This window comes from Muntiacus reevesi, chromosome 2 (assembly GCF_963930625.1).
Source record: "Muntiacus reevesi chromosome 2, mMunRee1.1, whole genome shotgun sequence".
NCBI lineage: Eukaryota > Metazoa > Chordata > Mammalia > Artiodactyla > Cervidae > Muntiacus > Muntiacus reevesi.
This window is the reverse complement of record NC_089250.1, coordinates 61,464,981-61,486,411: the sequence shown is the minus strand read 5'-3', so window position 1 is coordinate 61,486,411 and position 21,431 is coordinate 61,464,981. Positions and strand designations below refer to the sequence as shown.

Genomic DNA, 21,431 nt, shown 5'->3' with positions numbered 1-21,431 from the left:
GATAGTAGAAATTAACTGAGAAGGAAGAGGAAGAATACAGCAAGCAGGAGAAGGCAATATGGGCCCAGGACCTGAGAGAAACCAGGGTGGCTGGAGCCCTGAGGTGAGGGCCAGAGTGGAGAGACATTCAGTCTTGGGCTTTATTCAGGGGGAGAGAACTGGTGAGCCAGAGAGGAGTAATGCTCCCTTTTCATGTTTTAAAAGCTTCCTCTGGCTGCAGCGGGGGATGATAGATTGAAGAGGGGGACCTGTGGTAGGGGCGGGAAGTCTGAGTTGAGCTTGAGCGTGGAGGGTGACTGGCAGGCGGTCCACACGGATCTGTTTAGCACACCCTTAGGTGGGCTTTCTCGGAGCCGACCTCTATTTTAATTCCTCACTGTCAGTCCCCGAAACAACCCGATCTTCCCTGACTCCCATTTTGCAGAAGGTCCACTCACAAGTGCAGGTGCTTGCGGGTTTTGCCCACCAGGTGGCGCGCCTGTGCTCCCGCAGTTTACTCGACGCTGTAAAGATGTGGGGACCCGCCCTCAGTGGGCACGCGCAGCCCCTCCCGTCCTGTTCCTGGCTGTGTAATATTCCACACCGGCCGTCATTCGCTTAGCCGGTCCCCAGGAGGGACTGACCCCTTGGGTGACTTCTCCCCATTGGCCGCCACCCCCGGAGAATGGGGAGCCGCACAGGTGCATTATATTGGGGTTCTGCATTGCGTGGCTCTTGCCGCCTTAAAGGCTGGAGTTTGCTCCCCTTTGCCAGACGGTGAAGCTGAGGCCCTGGAGGCGGGCGGGCGGGCGGGCGGAGGGCCGTGCTCTGGCGCCGGCCGGGGCTGGGCGGGGAGGGGGGCCTCGGGGGCCCGCCCGGCGGGGGCGGAGCTGCGGGGGGCGGGGCCCTCAGCCTCCGCGCCGGCGCCGATGGGCGGGCGCCCCCCCTGCGCGTCCCCCCAAGTCCGCGGCGGCGGCAGCGGCGGCGTCCAGAGCCCGGAGCCGCAGCCGAGCCGGAGCCAAGCGGGTGGCGGCGCCATGGCGTGCGCGGGGCTGCTCACCGTGTGCCTGATCCGGCCGCCCGCGCCCGAGCCCCCGCGACCCCCCGCGCCCGCGCCCGCCGCCGGGCCCGCCGGACACGCGCTCTTCCAGGACGTGAGTGGGGAGCGGGCCGGGGGTGCCGGCGCTGTGGCCCTGGGGGTGGTCAGTCTCGCGGGGTCGCTCCCGGTCTCTGTGGACTGTCTCACACTGTCTCTCCATGCCCTCGCTCATTCTGATTTTCCCCGTCCCGATGTCCATGTGTCTCCCTCCAGGTTTGCTGGGGGCTCTGCCTCGGCCTCTGGGTCCCTCTCTCTCACGATTTCTCTCTCGTCCTCTGTTTCCGTGTGTCTCCCTTATCTTTATCTCGCTGCCTTTGTGTCCCATGTTCTGCCTCTCACTCTTTCTCTGCTTATCTCTCCTTGCCTCTGGTTCAGTGTCGCTGCCCCCGCGGCCCCCCAACCCCAAACCACCCCATGTATGTGTCTGGCCAGGCGGGGGCTGTCAACTCTTGGTCACGGGAGCGGCCACGGTGCCCCTCTCTGGCAGCCCCAGGCTGGGCTGACCCAGGCAAGGGGGCCTGGGAGAGGAAGCAGCCGCTCCCCGCCCCCCACCCCTGACTCCTGACCTGTGCTGACCCCCGACCCCCTCAGATCCCACCCAAGGGCTGTGGGATCCCAGAGTTGGTCGGCGCTGCCCACACTCACCCTCTGTGGTCTGTGCACCCTCCCCTTGCCTGGCAAGTGGCCCTGGAGCACCCTGGCCCGGCCGGGGCCACTCACCTGCACCCCTTCCCCACCCTTCACCCCTGTGCGCAGCCTGTCCTGTTCCTCTTGCGTCCCCTCTCCCGAGGCCCCTTGGGGTGGGAAAGGCTGTTCTCCTGCCCCCTCCCCACTGCCCCCAGTGACTCAGCACCTTGGCCAGAGCCCTCTCAGCTGGGAGGGACCTGACCCTTCCATTTCCCAGATGGAAAAACCAAGGCCTGGAGGGGTAGGGATATGTTCCGGCTCACACACGAGGCAGGGGCGCCTTAGGGTGTGGCCCTCAGTGTTCACGGCTTACAACCCCTCCCCCTCCCTCAGCCCCCCCCCCCACCCCCAGCATGTCTGTCTGTCCTGGCCAGGCACCCTGGGTGACTCTGTGACCCCGAGTGAGCCGGTGGCAGCCTTCTGAGAGTCAGGCTTCAGGCCAGGGAGTGCATTCATCCCCGAGAAAGCAGCCCGAGGGGAGGGGCACTCAGAATCTGGAGCTGACCAGGGCTCTCTGTCCAGGCTTTGGCCTGCCCCTCCTTGCCAGACCTGGTGCCCTCTTTGCTGGGTTGTTTTGGGTGACCAGGGAGTCTCTGGTCCCTAGGGGAGACAGGAACCATGTCTGGACTCCACTTTTGCTACCTCTGTTCTCTGTTGTCCTTCCTGTCTGTTTTTCCATAAATACCATCTGTCCACCCTTGCTTTCTGTGCCTCTTACTCCCCCTGCACATACAACACATACATACACACACGGGCCTGCCCAAGACCGTCGTACTGAGTCGGCCCTGGAAGGGTTAACCCTGGGCTGTTCCCCGGTATGCTACTGAGTAAACAGGCACCCACAAAGGAAGGGCTTCCCACCGCCTGCACGCAGGGTCTCAAGAAGCTGACAGAGAAACAGCCAGGAGTGGGCAGAGTCTGGGACAAACGATAGCCACACAGCAGAGTTGGGGTTCAGGTCTGGGATGGGTGCCTGGGATCTTCCAGCCGCATCTTGGCTCGTCTCCCCGCCTGCCTCAAGCTGGGACCATTCCAAGGGCTGATGCATCAGAGAAAACTCTGGATTGACTTGGGGGTGTGGGAGGTGAAGGTGCAGAGAGCCAGCTTGGATCACCCCCCACAAGGCCAGGCCCTGCGGGAGAAGGGAGCAAGCCATGGGGCCCGCTGTGCGCTCTTCCCCTTGTTGGAAAAGGCCCTGGAGGGCCGAGCTGGGCAAGAGGAAGGGAGATGCAGGGGGCAGGCTGGCCAGCTGGGGCTCTGTGGGTTTGGGGGAGGTGGGGCTCTGGCCTCCCAGCTCCCAGCTCCCACCCCTGCCCTTTTGTCCTCTAGGTTTTCCGCCGAGCAGACAAGAATGGTGAGTGTGGCTTCCCCTGAGTCCCATGCTGGGGGTTATGGGGCATCAGAGAGGCTCTGGGGAGGGTTTGGAGCACAGTTGAGAATGGAGAGAAATCTTGAGAGGATCCGAATCAGAAGAATCAACCCGGGTATCCTTCTTGGAGGAAGTTTTTGTTTTGTATCCAGTTTGGCAGGAGGGAGAGTGGAGGAAATGTGGTTTAGCCAGATGCTGGAGGTGGGGGCTGACTTTCACGCAGTGTCCTGGCCTGGTGGGAGGGTACTTCCTGTAGATGACCTGTTTTCCTCACCACCACCGAAATCTTCACCCCATTTCACAGACAAAGGAGCTGAGGCCCAGAGAGGTACAGCAGGCTGCCGGAGGTGCTGGGCCTTGAACCTGGGTCTATGCGATGTCTGGTTCCAGGCTCCCTCTGTGAGGGGCTTGGAAGGGTGTGGTCACGGAGCCAGGGCCGTGGGGGATTTTATCATAGATTCTTAGAGAGCTCAGTAACTTTCCATATTACCAACCAGTTGGATGCAGGGAGGGCGTAGGCAGGGCAGAGCTAGGTCCAGGGAGTCAGCTCCCCCGATGCCCTGAATCCTGGGCAGTCTCAGATGCTGGCCTGGCAAAATCTGGAAAGCTAAAGCAGGAGCCATCAGGGGACCTTGCAGGCAGGTTGCTGCCCACAGATGACACAGAACAGCCCACGGTGCCCTGATGGGCCAGTGGAGGGTCTGAGTGGAGACCACCCGTCAGCTTTGACCTCACCTTCACCTGGCCTCCTTGAGAGAGTATGAGTCCCCACCCCTTACCTCTTCTCCCTGGGTCTCCTTAAATTTGTTTCAGCCAGTTGATCAGGGCATGTGGTCTCATTTGGATCACAGCATTCCGTCTGGGGAGGGAGGCTCAGGCCCTCCCCAGCTCCACTCTCCCACCCCATGTGCTTAGAGACCTCACAGGCCGAATACCCGGTGCCTCTGGCCAGTGCTCTTATGCTCTCAGCCTCTGTGATGGGGAGGCAGCCTCTGTGATGGGGAGGCAGCCTCTGTGATGGGGAGCTCTTTCCCTCCCGAGCCAGTCTGCTGCTTCTTACTGGGGCCCTACTCTTAGGAAGATCACATCTGACTCCCTGCGGCTTCTCTGTGAAGGGCCTGGGTCCAGAGCACGGAGGTCCCCTCCACCCGGGAGCCACGTGGGCAGAGACCCAGCCCCAGTTACTCCAAGTGACATCTGGGCCCTGCCATGATCTGACTGTGCCCCAGGCTGTTGTTCATTTATTTCTCCATTTGGCAAACATTGAGTCCCTGCTGAGTGCCACGTATGCACTGCTTTGTCCCTTGGGCACCTGCAGAGTGGGCCCTGTTGCTTGAAGTGGGCACCTCTGGGGGCCCCAACCCTTTGGTCCCCAACGGCCAGGCCTCCCTTCCAGCCCAGAATCCCATCTCACTTGGCTGGGTGGTTATGAGATGCTGCAAAGCCTTCAGGGGGCCTCCATCGGGTGGCAGGGGTGCAGCCAGGGCTCAGAGATACTGACTCTGTGCCCTGTGCCCACCCCCACCCCCCAGATGATGGGAAGCTCTCATTTGAAGAATTCCAGAATTACTTTGCTGATGGGGTTCTCAGCCCTGGGGAGCTGCGAGAGCTGTTCAGTGGTGTTGATGGGCATCCCGCTGAGTGAGTATGGGGGTTGGGGTGCACACGCCACGTGTAGATGTGAGCCCAGGTTGTCCCTACCCCACTGTGTCCCCTGCTTGCTTGGGTTCCTTATGGAGGATGGGGGGGAGGGCACGGGGAAAGGAGTGCCAGGGCTAAGTGCCAGCTTTACCCGCCTACCTACCCCTTCCCTGGCTCCAGCCCTGCCCATCACACTGCTTCCAGCTGGGACCCCAAAATAGCCAGGCCTGAGTCACCACCTATGGTTCAGCCCACAGGTGCCCCCCCCCACTCCTGCTTCCCGCTGAGCGACCAGCGGATGCCTGGGGACAGCTGGGCCCGGCCTGCTCCCACCCATGGATGCAGGTGCTCCCACATCTCCAGGCCTTCGTACGAATTTGCTTGCCTTCTCCTGCTTCCTCACGTGGGTGCACACGTGTGCACAGCTATCCCTCCCTCTCACTTCCCCCTACTCCCCCCTCCTTAGAAGAAATTCTAGGCTCTCATGCCCTCCCATTTTCTGAGGCTTGGGCCAGACCTTTGTCTGCACTGCTGCTACCTCACCACCACCAGATACACCAGTCAAATTCCTCGTCCTTCAAAGCCTAGCTTAGGGAGCCTCTCTTCCAGGAAGCCCTCCCTGACCTACAGATACTCCATGCCTTTTCTGCGCTTCCACAGACCTGACTTCTCCTTCCCAGCTCTAACCACTCCTCTCTGGCCTGTGTTCACATCTGTCTCCCCCAGCCTGAAATCCCCTTGGAGGTTGAGAGAGGGGCTGAATTTTTCTCCTTAGACACTGTTTGGTGGGCTGGTAGTACCCTATCTCTGTCCACTGAGCAGCTTAATGTGGGGTGCAGTCAGAAGTTGCCTCTGTGTCAGGCTGAGCTGGGCAGGGAGAGGAAAGGACCACTGGCTTCAAAGTCAGTCCTAGTTTACCAGGAGGGTCTGAAGGACGCCTTCTCTTTTCCCTGCAGCAATTTGGAAACGGAGAAACTGTGTGGTAAGTAGGCCCATGGGGGTGCTTGTCTCCCTGGCAGGTGGGTGTCGCTGGTGTTCTGATGGAGCAGGCTGGGCTGGGCTCAGGGTATAAGGCCTGGTTGGCTGCTGGAGAATTCTAGGTTGTAAATGGGGGGATGTACCCCAGGAACCTTTGAGTATCTCCTCTGCCCTCAGACTACTTCTCTGAACACCTGGGTGTCTACCGGCCTGTGCTGGCAGCGCTGGAGTCGCTCAACTGTGCTGTGCTCACTGCCATGGACACCACCAAACTGGTGAGTGGAGGGGCTGATGGTTGCAGGGGGGCGGCAGGATGAGGGCTGGGGTCGTCTGCTGTGCTGTGGGAGCCTCCATCGTCGGACTCGGGGCTGTGGGGCTAGAGGCCTGGCTTCCACTTTCTGGCTGTGCATCTTTACCTCTCTGGGTCTCAGTTTCCTCATCTGTAAACTGGGCATATTAATAGAACCTACTTCCAGACATTCATTATGACAATTAAAGGAGAATGAAGGCAGGGAGTTTTGTCTGTCTTGCTCTCTGCCTGGCTCACAATAGCCACTTCATATCTGGAGCAGCTGCTGCTTTTATTACTGACCAGACCTGATTGTTTTGGTGTATCAAGCCCAGCTCCCAGCAGGGATGGGTTGGGGGTAGGGCATGCTCACACACATCCACAGGCCCACGCTGGTGTGTAGAGCTTGGTGGTGGGGGGTGGGGGACAGCCCGAGGACATGCGTGAGTAGACAGGCATGTGTGCACCCATGTGTTTGTGTATAGCATGGACATGTGCGCACAGCAGAAACAGTGCTCACAGCCAGGGCTCCAGGCCCTTGGATGGTATTTTTAAAAACACTGAAAGCTACCCTTCCCTTTCTGTGTTCCTTGTAAAAGATGTCTCCACCTCTCTTTGTCCCATAGCTCTGAATGAGGGGGCGAGGAGGGAGCAGTGAGCAGGCTTGGGATTGTGCCTGACCTCATTTTTACAGAAGGGGAAACTGAGGCTCTCTGCGAGTTAACAATCAACTGAGGACAGGGCTTCCCCTTCTGGTTGCTTTCACATAGGGTCTAGTAGCTTTTCCAAGGGTCACCCTTTGGGGCCTGGCACGGGATGGGGATCTGAATGCTACATGATGAGAGGTTGGTATGCTATGATGACTTCCGTATCTGTGGCCTGGACACCAGTAGGGGCAGCACCTTCCTTGTTGCCATGGAAACAGGGCCTGGGGGTGGGCAGCTATATTGACATTCTCTGAACTGGCACTGGTTCGCGGGGATTCACACCACAGCTCAAAGTAAGAGCCCCAGGGTTCCTGACCACCCCCTCCTGGCCTAGAAAGGGGTAGAAGGTGACCCATCACCACACGACTCTGCAAGCTGTAATCACTGAGGTTTTTATCTGGCTGGCACTCAATGCCTCTGACAGCTGCAGCTCAGCCTGCCGAGCGTCTGCCTCTGCAGCGCCCTCTTGTGGCACCACCCCTTCCAGCCCAGCAGGACTCAGTGGAACACTTCGTGCACCAGCCTGGAGCCACATTCCTGGTACATGGCCCGGGTCATCCAGCGGCACTGGAAGGTGCGCAGCGAGGCAACCATGGAGCCGCCCGTCCACACCGCTGTCCCGCGCCCAGGCTTGGCCACCAGGCGCGGCTGCAGTGTCCCACAGCCATGCCGTCGGCACTGGGCCTCCAGCTCCAGCTCCAGGCGCTCAGGGAAGCCAGGGAAAAGCGTGGAGCCACCGGCCAGCACCATGGTGTTGGCCAGCCGTGTCCGTAGTGTCGCGGGCACCCTCTGCAGTGCCCGGAAGGCCAGGATGGGCAGTCCCGGCTCAGTCTGGCCTAGCAGACCCGGCTGAAAGAGGGGTTCTGGGCAGCAGAAGCGCTCGCTGCCAAGGCAGACAGAGCACCCACTGCCTAAATAGAAACTGACTGGGTGCTGGCGGGCAGGATTACAGAGGTCACCCTCGAAGTCTAGCGACACGTAGCAGCAGCGCTTCTTGAGCTGCGTGATGACCTTGTGGGGCAGGGCCTGCAGTTGGTGATCAGGGCCTGCTGCCACCAGCAGGTCCCGCAGGTAGCGCGACAGGGTGCTGCCAGCCACATCCAGCCGGAAGGTGGCCTTGTGCCACGAGTGGCCCGCATAGACGGGCGTGGCGTGGCACACGCCTGCGCCCGCCTCCAAGGCCAGCCCGCTGAACGCACCCACGGAGCAGAGCGCCAACAAGGCGGTGCTGGCCAGGTGGCACGCGGGCACTGCCAGGGCCTCGAACAGCAGCTCGGCCACCCTTTCGCGGCCCACGGGCGGCGCCGACGGGGAGTCGCTGACCAGCACGGGCCACTCCTCCGGGCACACCCGCAGGCCGCCCACCAGCAGGCGCTCCCACAGCCCCTCCAGCGCTTCCCAGTCCACCACCACGCCGTGCTTGATGGGGTGTGCCCGCGCCACGCCGCCCGCCAGCTCGCAGCCCGGCGCCCCGGGCAGCACCGGCCGGTCCCAGCTGGGCACCAGGCTGGAGCTCTTGAGTACCAGGCGTGGATGCTCCTCTCCCGCGAAGCCCGCCTTGGTGAAGCCGGAACCCTGGTCCACGACCACCGCGACGTGGCCCAACGAGGACAGCCGGCGGACCCGGCGACTATTGGCCAGCGAAGCCATCTTCGGGCCGGCAAGCACTGCAGTTAAAACCTCGGCCCCCGAAGGCTCGGACCCGCCCTCGGCCTGAGAACCGCGTCTCAGCTGGCCTCGATGGAGGCCCGCCTTTCAGCTCGCAGCTCTACCTCCTGGGCCCACGTCCCCCGCCTTTCTGGGCTCAGTTCTTGGGCCGCGCCCTCTGGTCCCGAGGCCCCACTCTTCTGGCCTGAGTAGAGGTCTCTTCAGCCCTTGACTTGACTCCACCCCTGGGCCTGCGGCCCGGCCTTCTGGTTCAAGAGTCGGGTTCCTCCCTCGCTGGGCCCTGGCGGCCTCGGCCCGTCTTCCCCCTCTTCCGGCTCAAGGCCCCACCCTCTCTCTGAGGACCCTTAGGGCGGCTCCGCCCCCTAAGCTCTGGCTTAGATGGATGATAAGAGGGGCGGCCAAATCCTTGAAGAGACTGAGAAGCCTTCAGGAGCAGCTCTGGGAATAAAAGGCCTTTGTGGCAATATTATCCAGACATCTGTTCCCCTTGGGGACCCAGGAGTCCAGCCCGACCCTTGAGCCTCCAGCGGTCTCCTGGCACTTCTCAACTGGGCATGACCAAAGTACTGTGGTTCCTAGTGGAGGTGGGAGGGGGTGGTCAAAGAAACAAGGAAAAGAACTTGGATTGGATTCATTGTGACCTCAGTTCTCAGCATCTGCTGTGCTTCCATAGCCTCTATCCAGATGAAAACGCCCAGACCCAGCCTGTCTCCGGGGGCAGGGCCACTGGTAATGATTTTGACACCCAGGGATGTGGCCTCAGCCACCCAGCTGTGCTCAGCGTTTATGCTCAGTCGTGTCCGGCTCTTTGCGACCTCATGGACTGTAGCCTGCCAAGCCCTTGTGTCCATGGAATTTTCCGTGGAAGAATACTGGAGTGGGTTGCCATTTCATATCCAGGGGATCTTCCCAACCCAGGGATCGAACCTGCATGTCAGTCTCCAGCATTCTCAGGCGGATACTTTACCGCTGAGCCACCTGGGGCCAGCACAGCCAATTTAATTGCTTCCCCCAAACCACTTTGATGAGCTCTGGACAAACGTGCAGCCTCTCTCCTCTCAACGCTGAAGAGAAAGCTCTTAATCGCGGATCTCCAGCCACCCTGAAGATCTCTTTGAGCTTAGCTTTCAAGGGCCCAGGTAGCCCACAAAGGGATCCTACCTTTAGGGGCTTACAAGCGTGGACCTGAGTGGGTGACTCAATTCTGAGGCTGCCTTCACTGTGTACTGAGTGAGTCCGAATCTCACCCTGGGCTCAGTTACTTCCTCCAAAAGGCAGTTAATCCCCCCCCCCCCCCCCCCAACAGGAAACAGGCCAAGTCATGTCTCTGCAGTCTCTTTTTTACTCTTTAGGACCATTATGGTTGCAAGTTGACCTATTCAGGTGAGCTTAAGCTAAAATATGGATTTTATCACAAGAGCCTTGTATGTTTTATATATACTAAAGGCAAGAGTGAAAACAGGCTTTAGGAAAATACTGGAAGCAGGGTCTGGCTGCCGGGCTGTGGGGGACCCAAGAGGTGCATTGGGCTCTGCATTGTGTTTATATTCTTCTCAAGACTGGCTTCAGCCTGTGCATGTTCCCAAAGAAAACATTGTCTCCTACAGTTCCTGAGGTGGAGGAGGGGACAACAGAGGGTGAGATGGTTGGATTGCATCCTTGGCTTAATGGACGTGAGTTTGAGCAAACTCCAGGAGATAGTGAAGGACAGGGAAGCCTGGCGTGCTACAGTCCATGGGGTTGCAAAGAGTCAGACATGACTGAGCAACTGAACAAAAGAGTTCCTGAATTACAGACCCAGGGAAGGAACTGAGAGGATCGGGCTTGGGCCAATTGCTTATGCCAGGAGATGTGGCCGCATTGAAGAAGGTGGTTACCTTGATTGCAGCCATGTGGATGGTAGGAACGGGTCAGTTCTCACAAGGCAGCAGGGGAGGGGTGACGGGTACTGTGACCTCCAGCCTGATGCAGGCAATGTGGTGTCGACACTGACAAAAGTGTACCTTCAGGAGAAGTTAGTCGTACCTATGGTTTTAGTGAGCTGGGACCTTCACCCCTCTGCATCTCACCCCCCGCAAAGGGGCATTTTGAGATTGGTCGCCAGCAGAAAGCAGGCTGCAGGTTCGGCAGGGCTGGAGCGGACAAGAATGACTAGGGTCTGGCGCTGGGTTTGGGACCCAGGAGCGTGAGAAGCAGCCGGATTCTGCCCACAGAAAGTGTGCCAGGCCTCTTGTGGATGAACTAGGGAGGTGAACCTTGAATCGAAGACCACAAGTGACAGTATGACTAGAGCAGGAGTGAGAGTGGAAGTCACTGAGACGCCCCAGAGGGGAAGACGGAAGCTGGGCATCTGGGCCTGTACATTCCAATAATAGGTCTGGGCATTGGAGAGCCAGTGTGAGCTTATGAACAGAAGTGTGAACTGCCCTACAGATAAATGCTTTGGAAGAAGCCTCTTTGGCTGCAGTGTGGGGAAGAGGATGGGGTGGGGTAGGTGGGGAGACGGTGACCGAGGTGCCTTGGGGGTCATCAAGCACAGTGGGGTAGGATTGAGGGGTCAGAGGACCAGGGACCCCAGTCTCTCCTCCTGGGTGCTCTCACAGGCAGAATGAGTCTAAGGCTCAAACTCTGCTGACCTTGGACTTTCTCAGTTCTTTCCCATGGTGGTGGCTTTTTGCCTGGGACTTTCCCTCAGTTAGGAAAGAATTGTTGAGTGCTGGAGACTCTTGGACTTGCCTGGCCTGTGCTGGAAGCAGGCCCCTCCTCCTCCTAGCGTGGCGTGGCCAAGCCTGACTTTGCCCAAGCTCTTTTCCGTCGGACCTGCAGCCCTGGTGGCGGGATCTGACCCCGGCCAGGAGTCGCAGGGAGAGGAGAACCCTCCACTGTGGTAGGGTGCCCCCTCTCCAGTGCGGCACAGCGGTTCTGACACTTGGGTCAGAAGAAAGGAGAAAGCAAAACCAGCCTTGGCCCTAGGCCACGGCCATGGCTCTACCCCCCCCGCCCCTCCCCCATTCTCCTGTTCTTTCCTGTGTTGCTCTGGGCCTCAGTTTCCCCCACCCCGTCTCCACGCCCGGACACCTCAGACCGGGCTACAGACGCCAGCGTTGCTATGCGCTCTTTATTGGACCGGACCAGGGTCCGGGAGGTCCGGGCCAGGCACTCAGGGCCGCGGGCGGGGGCAGCGGCGCCGCTTGCGCGGCTGCTCCTCGGCGGCCTCGGCCTCGCAGTCGGTCTCGCTCTCGGTCAGCAGGCGCGCGTAGAGCCGCTGCCAGCCCTGCACCGCCTTGGCTCCGCCCCCCGCGCCGGCCCCGCCCCCGGGGCCCCCCGCCGCGCGGCGTCCCTCCTCCTGCAGCCGCGCGTCCAGCAGCAGCAGGAGGACCAGGATCTTCTTCATCTCTCTCGCGCGCGCGCTCTCGCGCCGCTCACCGCCGTCGCCAGCTCCTCGCAACATGGGTGCAGCCGCCGGGGGCCCCGCGGGGGTGTCTGCCGCAGCCTCGCTCGCCCGCTGGGGCCGCGCTCCGGGCCCCGCCGTTGCCTCGGCTAGTTGCTGCCGCTTGTTCAGGGGGAAGAGCAGCACGATCTTGGTCTGGGGGTGGGGCAGGGGCGTGAGGGGAACGAGCTCCGCCCACCTGCCTCCTGAGGACCCTCACCCACCCGGGTCCTGTCTCCCAGAAGCCCGCCCTCTCTTGTTTGCCGGGGTGCCCGCTGTCCTCCCAGCCTGGGTAGGGGGAGGTGGGGGAGGCAGGCACCCTGCTCCATCTCTCAAGACCCCTGCCTCCCCCACCTGGAAACCCTCACCCACCCCAGGCTGACTTCCTGAGACCTGACTCTGATCAAGTTTATGAGATTCCCGTCTGTTCTTCCAGCCTTGATGCTGGGACCCTTCACCCACCCCGGTCCCGGCCCAGGGCCTCATGCCTAGTTAAAGAGAGGGGAAAGTAACACGTTTGGAAGCTGGGGAATGGAAAGGAGGGGGGGATAAGGGAGCTCTCTGTGCCTATAGCCCCGGTGGCAGCCGCTAGGGCTGATTCACCATGCCGGGACTTCCACCCATCTGTCCTGGGTTGGGAGAAACGTCTCCTGCACACCCTCCTAGGCTCCCAAGTGTCATCCACCTCCTGATTTCTGGGATACCTGCTCTTCCTTCTGGGTTATTAGGACCCCCATCCACACCCACGTGGGTTCCTGAGACCCTCAGCCACAACAGGGGTTCTCTAATGCCTTCCATAGGGGCTTCCCTGGGGGCATTAATGGTCAAGAACCCGCCTGCCAATGCAGGAGACAGATGAGATGTGGGTTCCATCGCTGGGTTGGAAAGAAATCCCATGGTCAGAGGAGCCCAGTGGGCTACAGTCCATGGGGTTGCAACCAGTCGGACACAACTGAAGCTGCTTAGCACACACTCGCAACCCCTTCCATGCCCTATGTGACCTAGACTCCCAGCATCTGCTCCTGCCCACCTGTCCAGGTCTGCCAAACCCCACCTGCCCCTTGTTCCCTGGACTCACACTGGGCTTCTTCCACTTGAGGTGGTTGAAGAACTGCCGTTTGCGCTGGGCCTTGTCCATGTCAGGTGGCTTCTCTTTGCGGGCCTGCTTGGGCACTTTGGTTCTCTTGTGAGAAATGTTGTTTCCCATGGCAGGGCTGGTCACCACTGGGGACCCCAGCCCATGCTGCCTCTGCCCTGCCCTCTGGCTGGGGGCCCCCCGCCCTGGCTCTGTCCTAAGGACCACATTGTGACCTCATGGGTTGACCTCATCAGTTCCAGGCTCCAAGCTGCTCCTGCCAGAACCCACAGATGAGTCTTGACTCCATTTACTCTGTCTGTGACTTCTGGCTTTGGTTTCTTAGTGTAAAACTGGGCTAAAGATTAGTGAGGTGATGGCTTGTAAGGTGGTTACTGGTGGTGGTATTCAGTCGCTCAGTTGTGTCCGACTCTTTGGGGCTCCATGGACTGCAGCACACCAGGCTCCCCTGTCTATCACTATCTCCCAGAGCTTGCTCAAACTCACGTCCATCGGGTCGGTGATGCCATCCAACCATCTTCATCCTCTGTCGCCACCTTCTCCTCCTGCCTTCAGTCTTTCGCAGCATCAGGGTCTTTTCCAATGAGTAAGTTCTTCGAATCAGGTGGCCAAAGTATTGGAGCTTCAGCATCTGTTGTTCCGATGAATATTCAGGGTTGATTTTCTTTAGGATGGACTGGTTTGATCTCCTTGCTGTCCAAGGGACTTTCAAGAGTCTTCTCCAGCACCACAGTTCTAAGCATTAGTTCTTTTGGTGCTCAACCTTCTTTATGGTCCAACTCACATCTATACATGAGTAGTGGAAAAAACCATAGCTTTGACTATTCAGACCTTTGTCAGCAAAGTGATGTCTCTCATTTTTAATGTGCTGTCTATGTGGTCATAGCTTTTCTTCCAAGGGGCAAGCATCTTTTAATTTCGTGGCTGCGGTTACTGTCCAGAGTGATTTTGGAACCCAAGAAAATAAAATCTGTCACTGTTTCCACTGTTTCCCCAACTATTTGCCATGAAGTGATGGGACCAGATGCCATGATCTTAGTTTTTTGAATGTTGAGTTTTAAGTCAGCTTTTTCACACTCCTCTTTCACCCTCATCAAGAGGCTCTTTAGTTCTTCTTCACTTTCTGCCATTAGATTTGTATCATCTGCATATCTGAGGTTATTGATATTTCTCCTGGCAGTCTTGATTCCAGCTTGTGAGTCATCCAGTCCAGCATTTCACATGACATATTCTGTATATAAGTTAAATAAGCAGAATGATAATATACAGCCTTGTATTCCTTTTCCAGTTTTGAACCAGTCTGTTATTCCATGTCTGATTCTAACTGTTGCTTCTTGATCTGCATACAGGTTTCTCAAGAGATAGGTAAGGTGATCTGGATTCCTGTCTCTTTAAGAATTTTCCACAGTTTGTTGTGATCCACACAGTCAAAGGCTTTAGCATCTTCAATGAAGCAGAACTTTTTCTGGAATTCTCTTAGTTTTTCTATGACCCAGCAGATGTTGGCAATTTGATCTCTGGTTCCTCTGCCTTTTCTAAATCCAGCATCTGGAAGTTCTCTGCTCATGTACTGTTGAAGCCTAGCTTGAAGGATTTTGAGCATTACTTTGCTAGCTCGTGAAATGAGTGCAATTGCATGGTAGTCTGAACATTCTTTGGCATTGCCTTTCTTTGGGATTGGAATGAAAACTGGACCTCTTCCAGTCCTGTGACCACTGCCGAGTTTTACAAATTTGCTGGCATGTTGAGTGCAGAAGCTCTTTAACAGCATCATCTTTTAGGATTTGAAATAGCTCAGCTATTTGAAATAACTCAGGAATTCCATCACGTCCACAAGCTTTGTTTGTATTAATGCTTCCTAAGGCCCACTTGACTTCACACTCCAGGATGTCTGGCTCTAGGTGAGTGACCACACTATTGTGGCTATCCAGGTCATTAAGACCCTTTATGGATAGTTCTTCTGTGTATTCTTGCCGCTTCTTAATATCTTGTTAGGTCTTTGCCATTTCTATCTTTTATTGTGCCCATCTTTGCATGAAATGTTCCCTTGGTATCTCCAGTTTTCTTGAAGAGATCTCTAGTCTTTACCGTTCTATTGTTTTCTTCTTTCTTTGCGTTGTTCATTTAAGAAGGCTTTCTTATCTCTGCTTGACATTCTCTGGAACTCTGCATTCAGTTGGGGTTATCTTTCCCTTTTTCCTTTGTCTTTCACTTCTGCCGGTTGCAGGGTGGAGGGCCTGGGGAGTCTGTGGCCACTGTGGCCACGGGCACTCGGGAGGCGGTGGTGCCATGGTGAAGATGCTACTTGAGGCCCCGGCATCCTCCCTGGCTGCCTGCAGGGGCTTTGTTGTGGCTAGGGCCCTGTGGGCCCTCCCCTGGTGAAGTCACTCTCCCCTCGCCACACCTCGCAGGCTGGCAGGTGGGCAGTCTCGCCTGTGCTGGCGAGTGTCTGAGGGTGTGTGCTGGACCCAGCCTGCCACCCTGTTTGTACCTCCATTGCAGCGCCAGGGACCATGTGGGTCAACCCAGAAGGGGTGCTGCTGGCCAGCATGCTGCGGATCACTGAGAGAGCCAACCCCTGCTTCCTCCTGCAGCCGAGGAAGGGGCACACGGGTGCTGAAGGCGGACGTGGCGGCAGACTGGTGGTACGACAGTCTCTACGTGAGGGGACTGTGGGCTTAAAAAAAATCCACAACCCAAAACTTGGGCAAAAACAAGATGATGGAATAGAGGGACATGTGCTCATCTTCTGTGAAAATAGCAAAATCACAACTAGCTGTTGAACAACCATCGCCAGGCAGATTCTGGAACCCACCGAGAAAAGGATACCCCACGTCGAGGGACAAATAAGACGAAACGAGACAAAAGGAGGGGCACAATCATGTTAAAATCAAATCCCATACTGCCTGGTGGGTGACCCACAAATTGGAGAACAATAATACCAAGAAGTTCTTGCACTGCTGCGAAGGTTCTAGGCCCCACATCAGACTTCCCAACCTGGGGATCTGGGAAATTCCTAGGGACTAAGAATTCCTAGGGAATCTGACTTTGAAGGCCAGTGGGATTTGATTACAGAACTTCCACAGGCCTGGCGGAAACAAAGACTCTTGGAGGGCCAACCAAAACCATGTACACCAGGACCCAGAGGAAAGGAGCAGGGACCCCACCGGAGATTGAGCCAGGTTTGCTCGCAAATGTTTGAGGGTCTCCTTCGGAGACGTGGGTTGACAGTAGCCTTCCCCACGGACAGGGGCACTGGCACCAACAGTCCTGGGAGGCGCGTGTTGGCATAATTCACCTTGGAGGTTGCCAATAGCTCCACCATAGAGCCCACAGACTCCAGGACTGGGTCACCTCAGGAGAAACAACGGGGACGGAGCAGAGCCCCACCCATCAGCAGACAACTGGAGTCAAGATTTACTGAGCTTGGCTCTGCCCTGCAGAGCAAGACCCAGTTTTCCCCACAGCCAGTCCCTCCCAGCAGGAAGCTTGCACAAGCTTCTTATCCTCATCCATAAGAGGGCAGGCAGAAGGAGCAGGAGCTACAGTCCCACAGCCTCCAGGGCGAAAACCACAATCACAGAAAGCTAACTAAAATGATCACATGGATCACAGCCTTGCCGTGGCAAAGGGGCTTGCGTAACTCAATAAAACTGTGACAAAACATGGTCCATTGGAGAAGAGAAGGGCAAACCGCTCTAGAATTCTCACTTTGGGAACCCTGTGAACGGTATGAAAAGGCTTCCTGGTGAGGAGAGAGGAATTTCTGTGACCTGGGTTTGCATTCTGACTCTAACACTCGTTGTGTGACCTTGGCCAAGATAATCCACTTCTGTAGGCCTCAGTCTTCTCATATGCAAAATGGGGTCAGTGGTGGTTCCTGTAAATTACTATGAGGATTAAAACGAAACTGCTTGGAAACAGGGCCTGGCACATAATGGGTGCTAGTGTCATCTAGGTTCTTTGTAAGCAACAGAAACTGATCAGTCATCTTAAGCACTAGAAAGGGAATATATTGGACGGATTTCAGGAAGCTCAAAAAATGGCCAGGAAGTCCAGTGGCTTGGAGAAAGCACTGGCCTGTGTGAGAATGAGCAGTCTTGGCATCAGCCACTCTGTCTCTGCCCATCTGATGGCTGAACTGAGGCGGGTCATGGGCAGGAGATGAAGCCCTCGATGTGTGATGCCTCTGAGGCCCCTTGGGGTGGGGGCACCTCAGCTGCCTGGGATTCCCACCCTGGACCAAGTATGTGTATGGGGCTGAGGGAGGTGTTGGTGAGGAGATCCTCAGGAAATCTATGACTGTTAGATGTACAAGTGGGCAGGTTTCTTGTGTTATGTTTGACCAGAAACAATGGCAGTGTGGCATATGGAATCTTAGTTCCCTGGGCCCCCTGCACTGGGAGCATGGAGTCTTAATCTCTGGACCACCAGGGAAGTCCTGTGACAGCGGTTCTTTATTGAGAACTTAGGTACCAGATAGTAGGCTGAGCCCTATGTAGGAAATAACTCATTGGAGCCTCTTAGCAGCTCAGTGAGACGGCTGTTACCAGCCCCGTTTTATAGGCGAGGAAACAGGCACAAGGAGATGAAGGTAGTTGGGGAGTCTGGGCATTCTGAGTGGGCAGCACAGGGCCTGGCAACGGTCAGCCTCCTTTTCTCTGCCTCTCTTGGCAAAGGCTGGGGGAGATGGCAGTGTAGACAGGGCTCAGCGCTGGGGTACGTGACCCGCTGTCCTCTATCTACAGCTGCTAGTAAGAAGTGCTCAGTAAATGTGGGGTGCGTGGATGAGTGATTGAATGAATGGATGAATGCCAAGATTGTGAGTTTGGGGCCAGCTGGTGAGTATGGGGCCATATCACACCATCATTTTGCCTCATGTGTCAAAATTGCCCTGCCCCAGTCCCCACCCACACACAGTCTAGCTATGTCCAGGGCCTTACTGGCTGAAAGTGGTGGCCCCAACAGGAAAGGGGCTGAGGCCCAGAGAATGGGACACGCTTCTCGCTGTTGGCCTCATCCCTCCCAGTGAGAGGCCAGGCCCAGACAAGGACGGGGTCTGGGGTTTGCTCAGCCCCCAGTGTCTCGGTGTCGTCCTGTTTATGCCAAGTCTGCAGGCCCTCTGCTCTTTGCGCTGCCACTGGTGCTCTGATGGGCAGGGGGTGGGGCACAGGGGGCAGCTCTCCATTCAGAAATACATACTTGGAGCCGGGAAATGCCAACCTTGCCCCCTTTTTCCCCAGGAGTATGAGCGGGCCTCCAAGGTGGACCAGTTTGTGACACGCTTCCTACTGCGGGAGACGGTGAGCCAGCTCCAGGCCCTGCAGAGCTCGCTGGAGGGGGCGTCAGACACTTTGGAGGCCCAGGCCCATGGCCCGCGGTATGTGAGGCACTTGGCCATCTGCGGGTCCAGTTCCTGAATGTCTGTTATCTCCGCGTGTCAGGTCCCTCAGCTTCCATCACATTCTACAGTTCTGGCATCCCGGAGTCCAAATTGTTGTTCTTAGGCAGGGAGGTCGGAGAGGGCAAGACGGTGTGGCTGGCTTTGCAACTGGACCTCAATATCCTGAAACTTGGGGCCAGGCCTGTTCTGGGGCCCCAGTGCTTGGCCCCATGGGTCTGGGAGCAGTGGACTGACCCTCCACTCCCCTCAGGTCAGATGAAGAGAGGGTGGAGGTGCCGAGCCGGCCCCGAGGCAGCCGGCGGGCAGGGCGCAGGGCCCTGCGGAGTGTCAGTCGATCGTCCACCTGGTCTCCTGGCTCCTCCAACACAGGTGTGTCTGCGGCGGGGTGGGAGGGCATGGCATCCCCCGGGGGCCCCAGCGTTTGCTCCTCCACCCGCCCTCAACTCATCCTGAGAAGCCCCCAGCCTGAGGGGCCTGTGCCCGACCCCCAGGGCAGAGCTCCGAGGCTGAGATGCAGTGGCGGCTCCAGATCAACCGCCTCCAGGAGCTCATCGACCAGCTGGAGTGCAAGGTGAGCGCGGTGTGGCCACCGCCCTGTGCCGGGGGAACTGTCTGGAACCCGCGCAAGCCAGGCCCACACTGGGGGCCTGGCCCATGCACTGCATCCCTCACAGGCCCCCCGGCTGGAACCCCTGCACGAAGAGGAGCTGACTAAGGGGCCCAGCTCGGTGAGTCTGGGAGAGGGGCAGACAGCTGGCGTGGGGCCGGGAGGGGGCCGTGAAGTGAGGAGGTTGTCCTGTTGATACAGCCCCTTCTCCAGGCTTGGCCCAGCCTTTGTTCCCCGGGCCTGGCGGGCAGGTGTGGGGTTCTGGTCGTTGCTTCGTGACTCTGCTTCTGTCCCTCCATGGGCATCAGCGTCCCTTGCCTACAGTTCTGAAAGCTGGGTGTGTGCAGCAGTGTGAACAGAAGCTGAAGGGGGCAGTCGGAAGCCGTGCGGTGCTGCAGGAGAACCGGCCAGTGGCTGGAGTGAGGCAGTAACCTTGGCAACAGGAGGAGGAGGATGGAGCCAGGAATGCTGGGGGCAGGAGCCTGACCTCAGGGCTGGCTGGGTCTGGTGCAGGCCAAGAAGGGCGGAGCCCTCCTGAAGGCCACAGCAGGCCCTCACCCGCTGCCCTGCCCTGCCCCAGCTGACCAGGCTGCTTCTCTTGCCAGCACATCCTCGTGGCCCAGAGGCAGGTGCAGGTGGCTGAGGAAGCCCTGCAGGACTTCCGCCACGCCCTGTGCTGCTACGTGGACTTCACGGGGTCCCAGAGCCACTGCCTGCAGTGAGTCCTCAGCTGGGTGCTGGCCAGCCAGGGTCGGGGGGTGGACAGGCAGGGAGGAAGGCTGGGCTGGGTGTCCTGGGCCAGGACTCTCCTTAGACACCCCTGGTGAGGTGGGCAGGGGTGGTGGCAGCCCAGGTCTGGCCTGGCCTGGCCGTCTCTTTGGCCCTGCAGTGTGTCTGCCCAGAAGATGCTGGACAAGGCTTCCTTCACCCTGTATGAGTTCTGGCAGGACGAGGCCTCCTGGAGAAGGTAGGAGCGGTGGTCTGACGTTTATTGTGGGACCTCGAGTGAACCAAATCTGGGTTCAGATCATCTCCTAGTCACTGGCTCTGTGACGTCAGGAGAGTTACCTAACCCCTCTGAGCCCCAGTGGCCTCCTTCTCGAAATGGGAGCGATGCTAAGTCCATTCTCTTGTCACCCTTACGAGCTGAGATGTAAAGAACTGAACACAGTGCCAGGTGCCAGGTAGGTGCGCGGTGAACACGCACAGCTCCCACCGTGCCACACCCCATGACACGTGCCTTGTGTGTGAGTGCATGTAATCCTCATGGTATCAGTGATGTGGACACTGCATCCCCATTTCACGGAGGAGAAAACTGAGGCTCAGAGCCACTATGAGGAAGGACTGAGATCTGAAACCAGGCAGTAGGACCGGGCGGGAGCGGGGAACTTTTAACCATGTGGTCCTGGTCACTGGGGACCAGCTCCGGCCTTGGTCCACTCTGCGGCCCTCCCCAGGCACCAGCAGTCCGCCTGCAGTAAGGCCTTCCAGCGCATCCTCATTGACCATCTGCGGGCTCCAGACACCCTCACCACTGTGTTCTTCCCAGGTGGGCGGTGGCCGCCAACCCTCTGGGGAAGGGCAGTGGGCACCTGGATGGCCTCTGACTCCCAACCTCTGACCCGCAGCCTCCTGGTGGATTATGAATAATAACTGAGCCTGATCTGCACAAACCAAGGACTCCAGAGCCCTGCCTGCCTCCTCCTGGAGCTTCCGGACTGGTCAGCTCCACTCAGCTCAAGACCAGGACGCTGCCACCTCCGTAATTGGGGCCTGGCTCTCAGCCTCCCAGAGCCAGCTGGTGGAGAGTCTCACAGCCCAGGGATCAGAGACTGGGCTGCTTCCTTCCTCTTTCTTTCTTTAACAGTGTGTTTTATTGCTTATAGCTTCGGCCTCTGAGATACTCTGGTATTTGTCTGGCCTCAGGAGGCCTGGATTCTGGTCCCCTCTGCCCCTGCCTTGCTGTGTGACCAGGGCAGGTCTCTTCCCTCTCTGAGTTGGCCTTGGGCTGTCTGGCTACCTAGTGGGTGCCTGCTTTCTTCTTGCTGTCTTGGGACCAGGCTTCTGCTCTTCCGCAGCCAGCAGCAGAGCCAGGGCTGATGCTCAGGAACTGTCCTCCACCCCCTGCCCCCAACCTCGATCCCCAAGACTGGGCTGGATCAGTCTGCCGTGTGGGCAAAGGACCTGGGGGTCCCCACCCCCTTCCTGGGCCGGCAGGCTCCTGATGATTTCAGCACCTGTGGCTGCACCAGAGCCCTCCGGAGGATCCTGGATTGGTTTGCATGTTATTTGCATATTATTTGCATGCTCATTCCCACCCATAGTCAGGGCACTATGGGAAGCCCCAGGGTGACCTTGCTAGGTAGCAATAATTTGGGCCCAGAGTCACCTGCTGCCCCCAGATACCTCTGAACCCCAGCCCAGAGGCAATAAAGGCAGTGGTCACCTCTGGCATCGCTTCCATTCTTTCTCTCTCA

The 21,431-nt window shown here is 58.0% G+C and overlaps 2 protein-coding genes across 2 annotated transcripts; one reads left to right on the top strand and one right to left on the bottom strand.

Annotated features, from left to right (window-relative positions):
- Positions 1-951: 951 nt before the first annotated feature.
- NECAB3 (N-terminal EF-hand calcium binding protein 3) lies at positions 952-21,390 on the top strand. Its single transcript, XM_065919764.1, has 13 exons — positions 952-1,133; positions 3,095-3,119; positions 4,667-4,775; positions 5,732-5,757; positions 5,931-6,028; positions 18,187-18,323; positions 18,598-18,716; positions 18,839-18,918; positions 19,022-19,075; positions 19,560-19,672; positions 19,844-19,921; positions 20,412-20,503; positions 20,583-21,390. The coding sequence occupies exons 1-13, from the start codon at positions 1,017-1,019 to the stop codon at positions 20,609-20,611; spliced, it is 1,077 nt and encodes a 358-aa protein (XP_065775836.1). The 5' UTR covers positions 952-1,016; the 3' UTR covers positions 20,612-21,390.
- On the bottom strand, positions 7,248-8,399 carry ACTL10 (actin like 10). The gene has a single exon (XM_065920834.1). The coding sequence runs from the start codon at positions 8,397-8,399 to the stop codon at positions 7,248-7,250; it is 1,152 nt and encodes a 383-aa protein (XP_065776906.1).
- Positions 21,391-21,431: the final 41 nt, after the last annotated feature.

What these genes read in the sequence shown, in the direction of transcription:
- NECAB3 (XM_065919764.1), top strand. Translation starts at nt 1,017, where the DNA reads ATGGCGTGCGCGGGGCTGCTCACCGTGTGCCTGATCCGGCCGCCCGCG. An exon ending in GACACGCGCTCTTCCAGGAC is followed by an intron (nt 1,134 to 3,094) that starts GTGAGTGGGGAG and finishes TTTGTCCTCTAG; the next exon opens with GTTTTCCGCCGAGCAGACAA. An exon ending in GGAAACGGAGAAACTGTGTG is followed by an intron (nt 5,758 to 5,930) that starts GTAAGTAGGCCC and finishes CTCTGCCCTCAG; the next exon opens with ACTACTTCTCTGAACACCTG.
- ACTL10 (XM_065920834.1), bottom strand. Translation starts at nt 8,399, where the DNA reads ATGGCTTCGCTGGCCAATAGTCGCCGGGTCCGCCGGCTGTCCTCGTTG.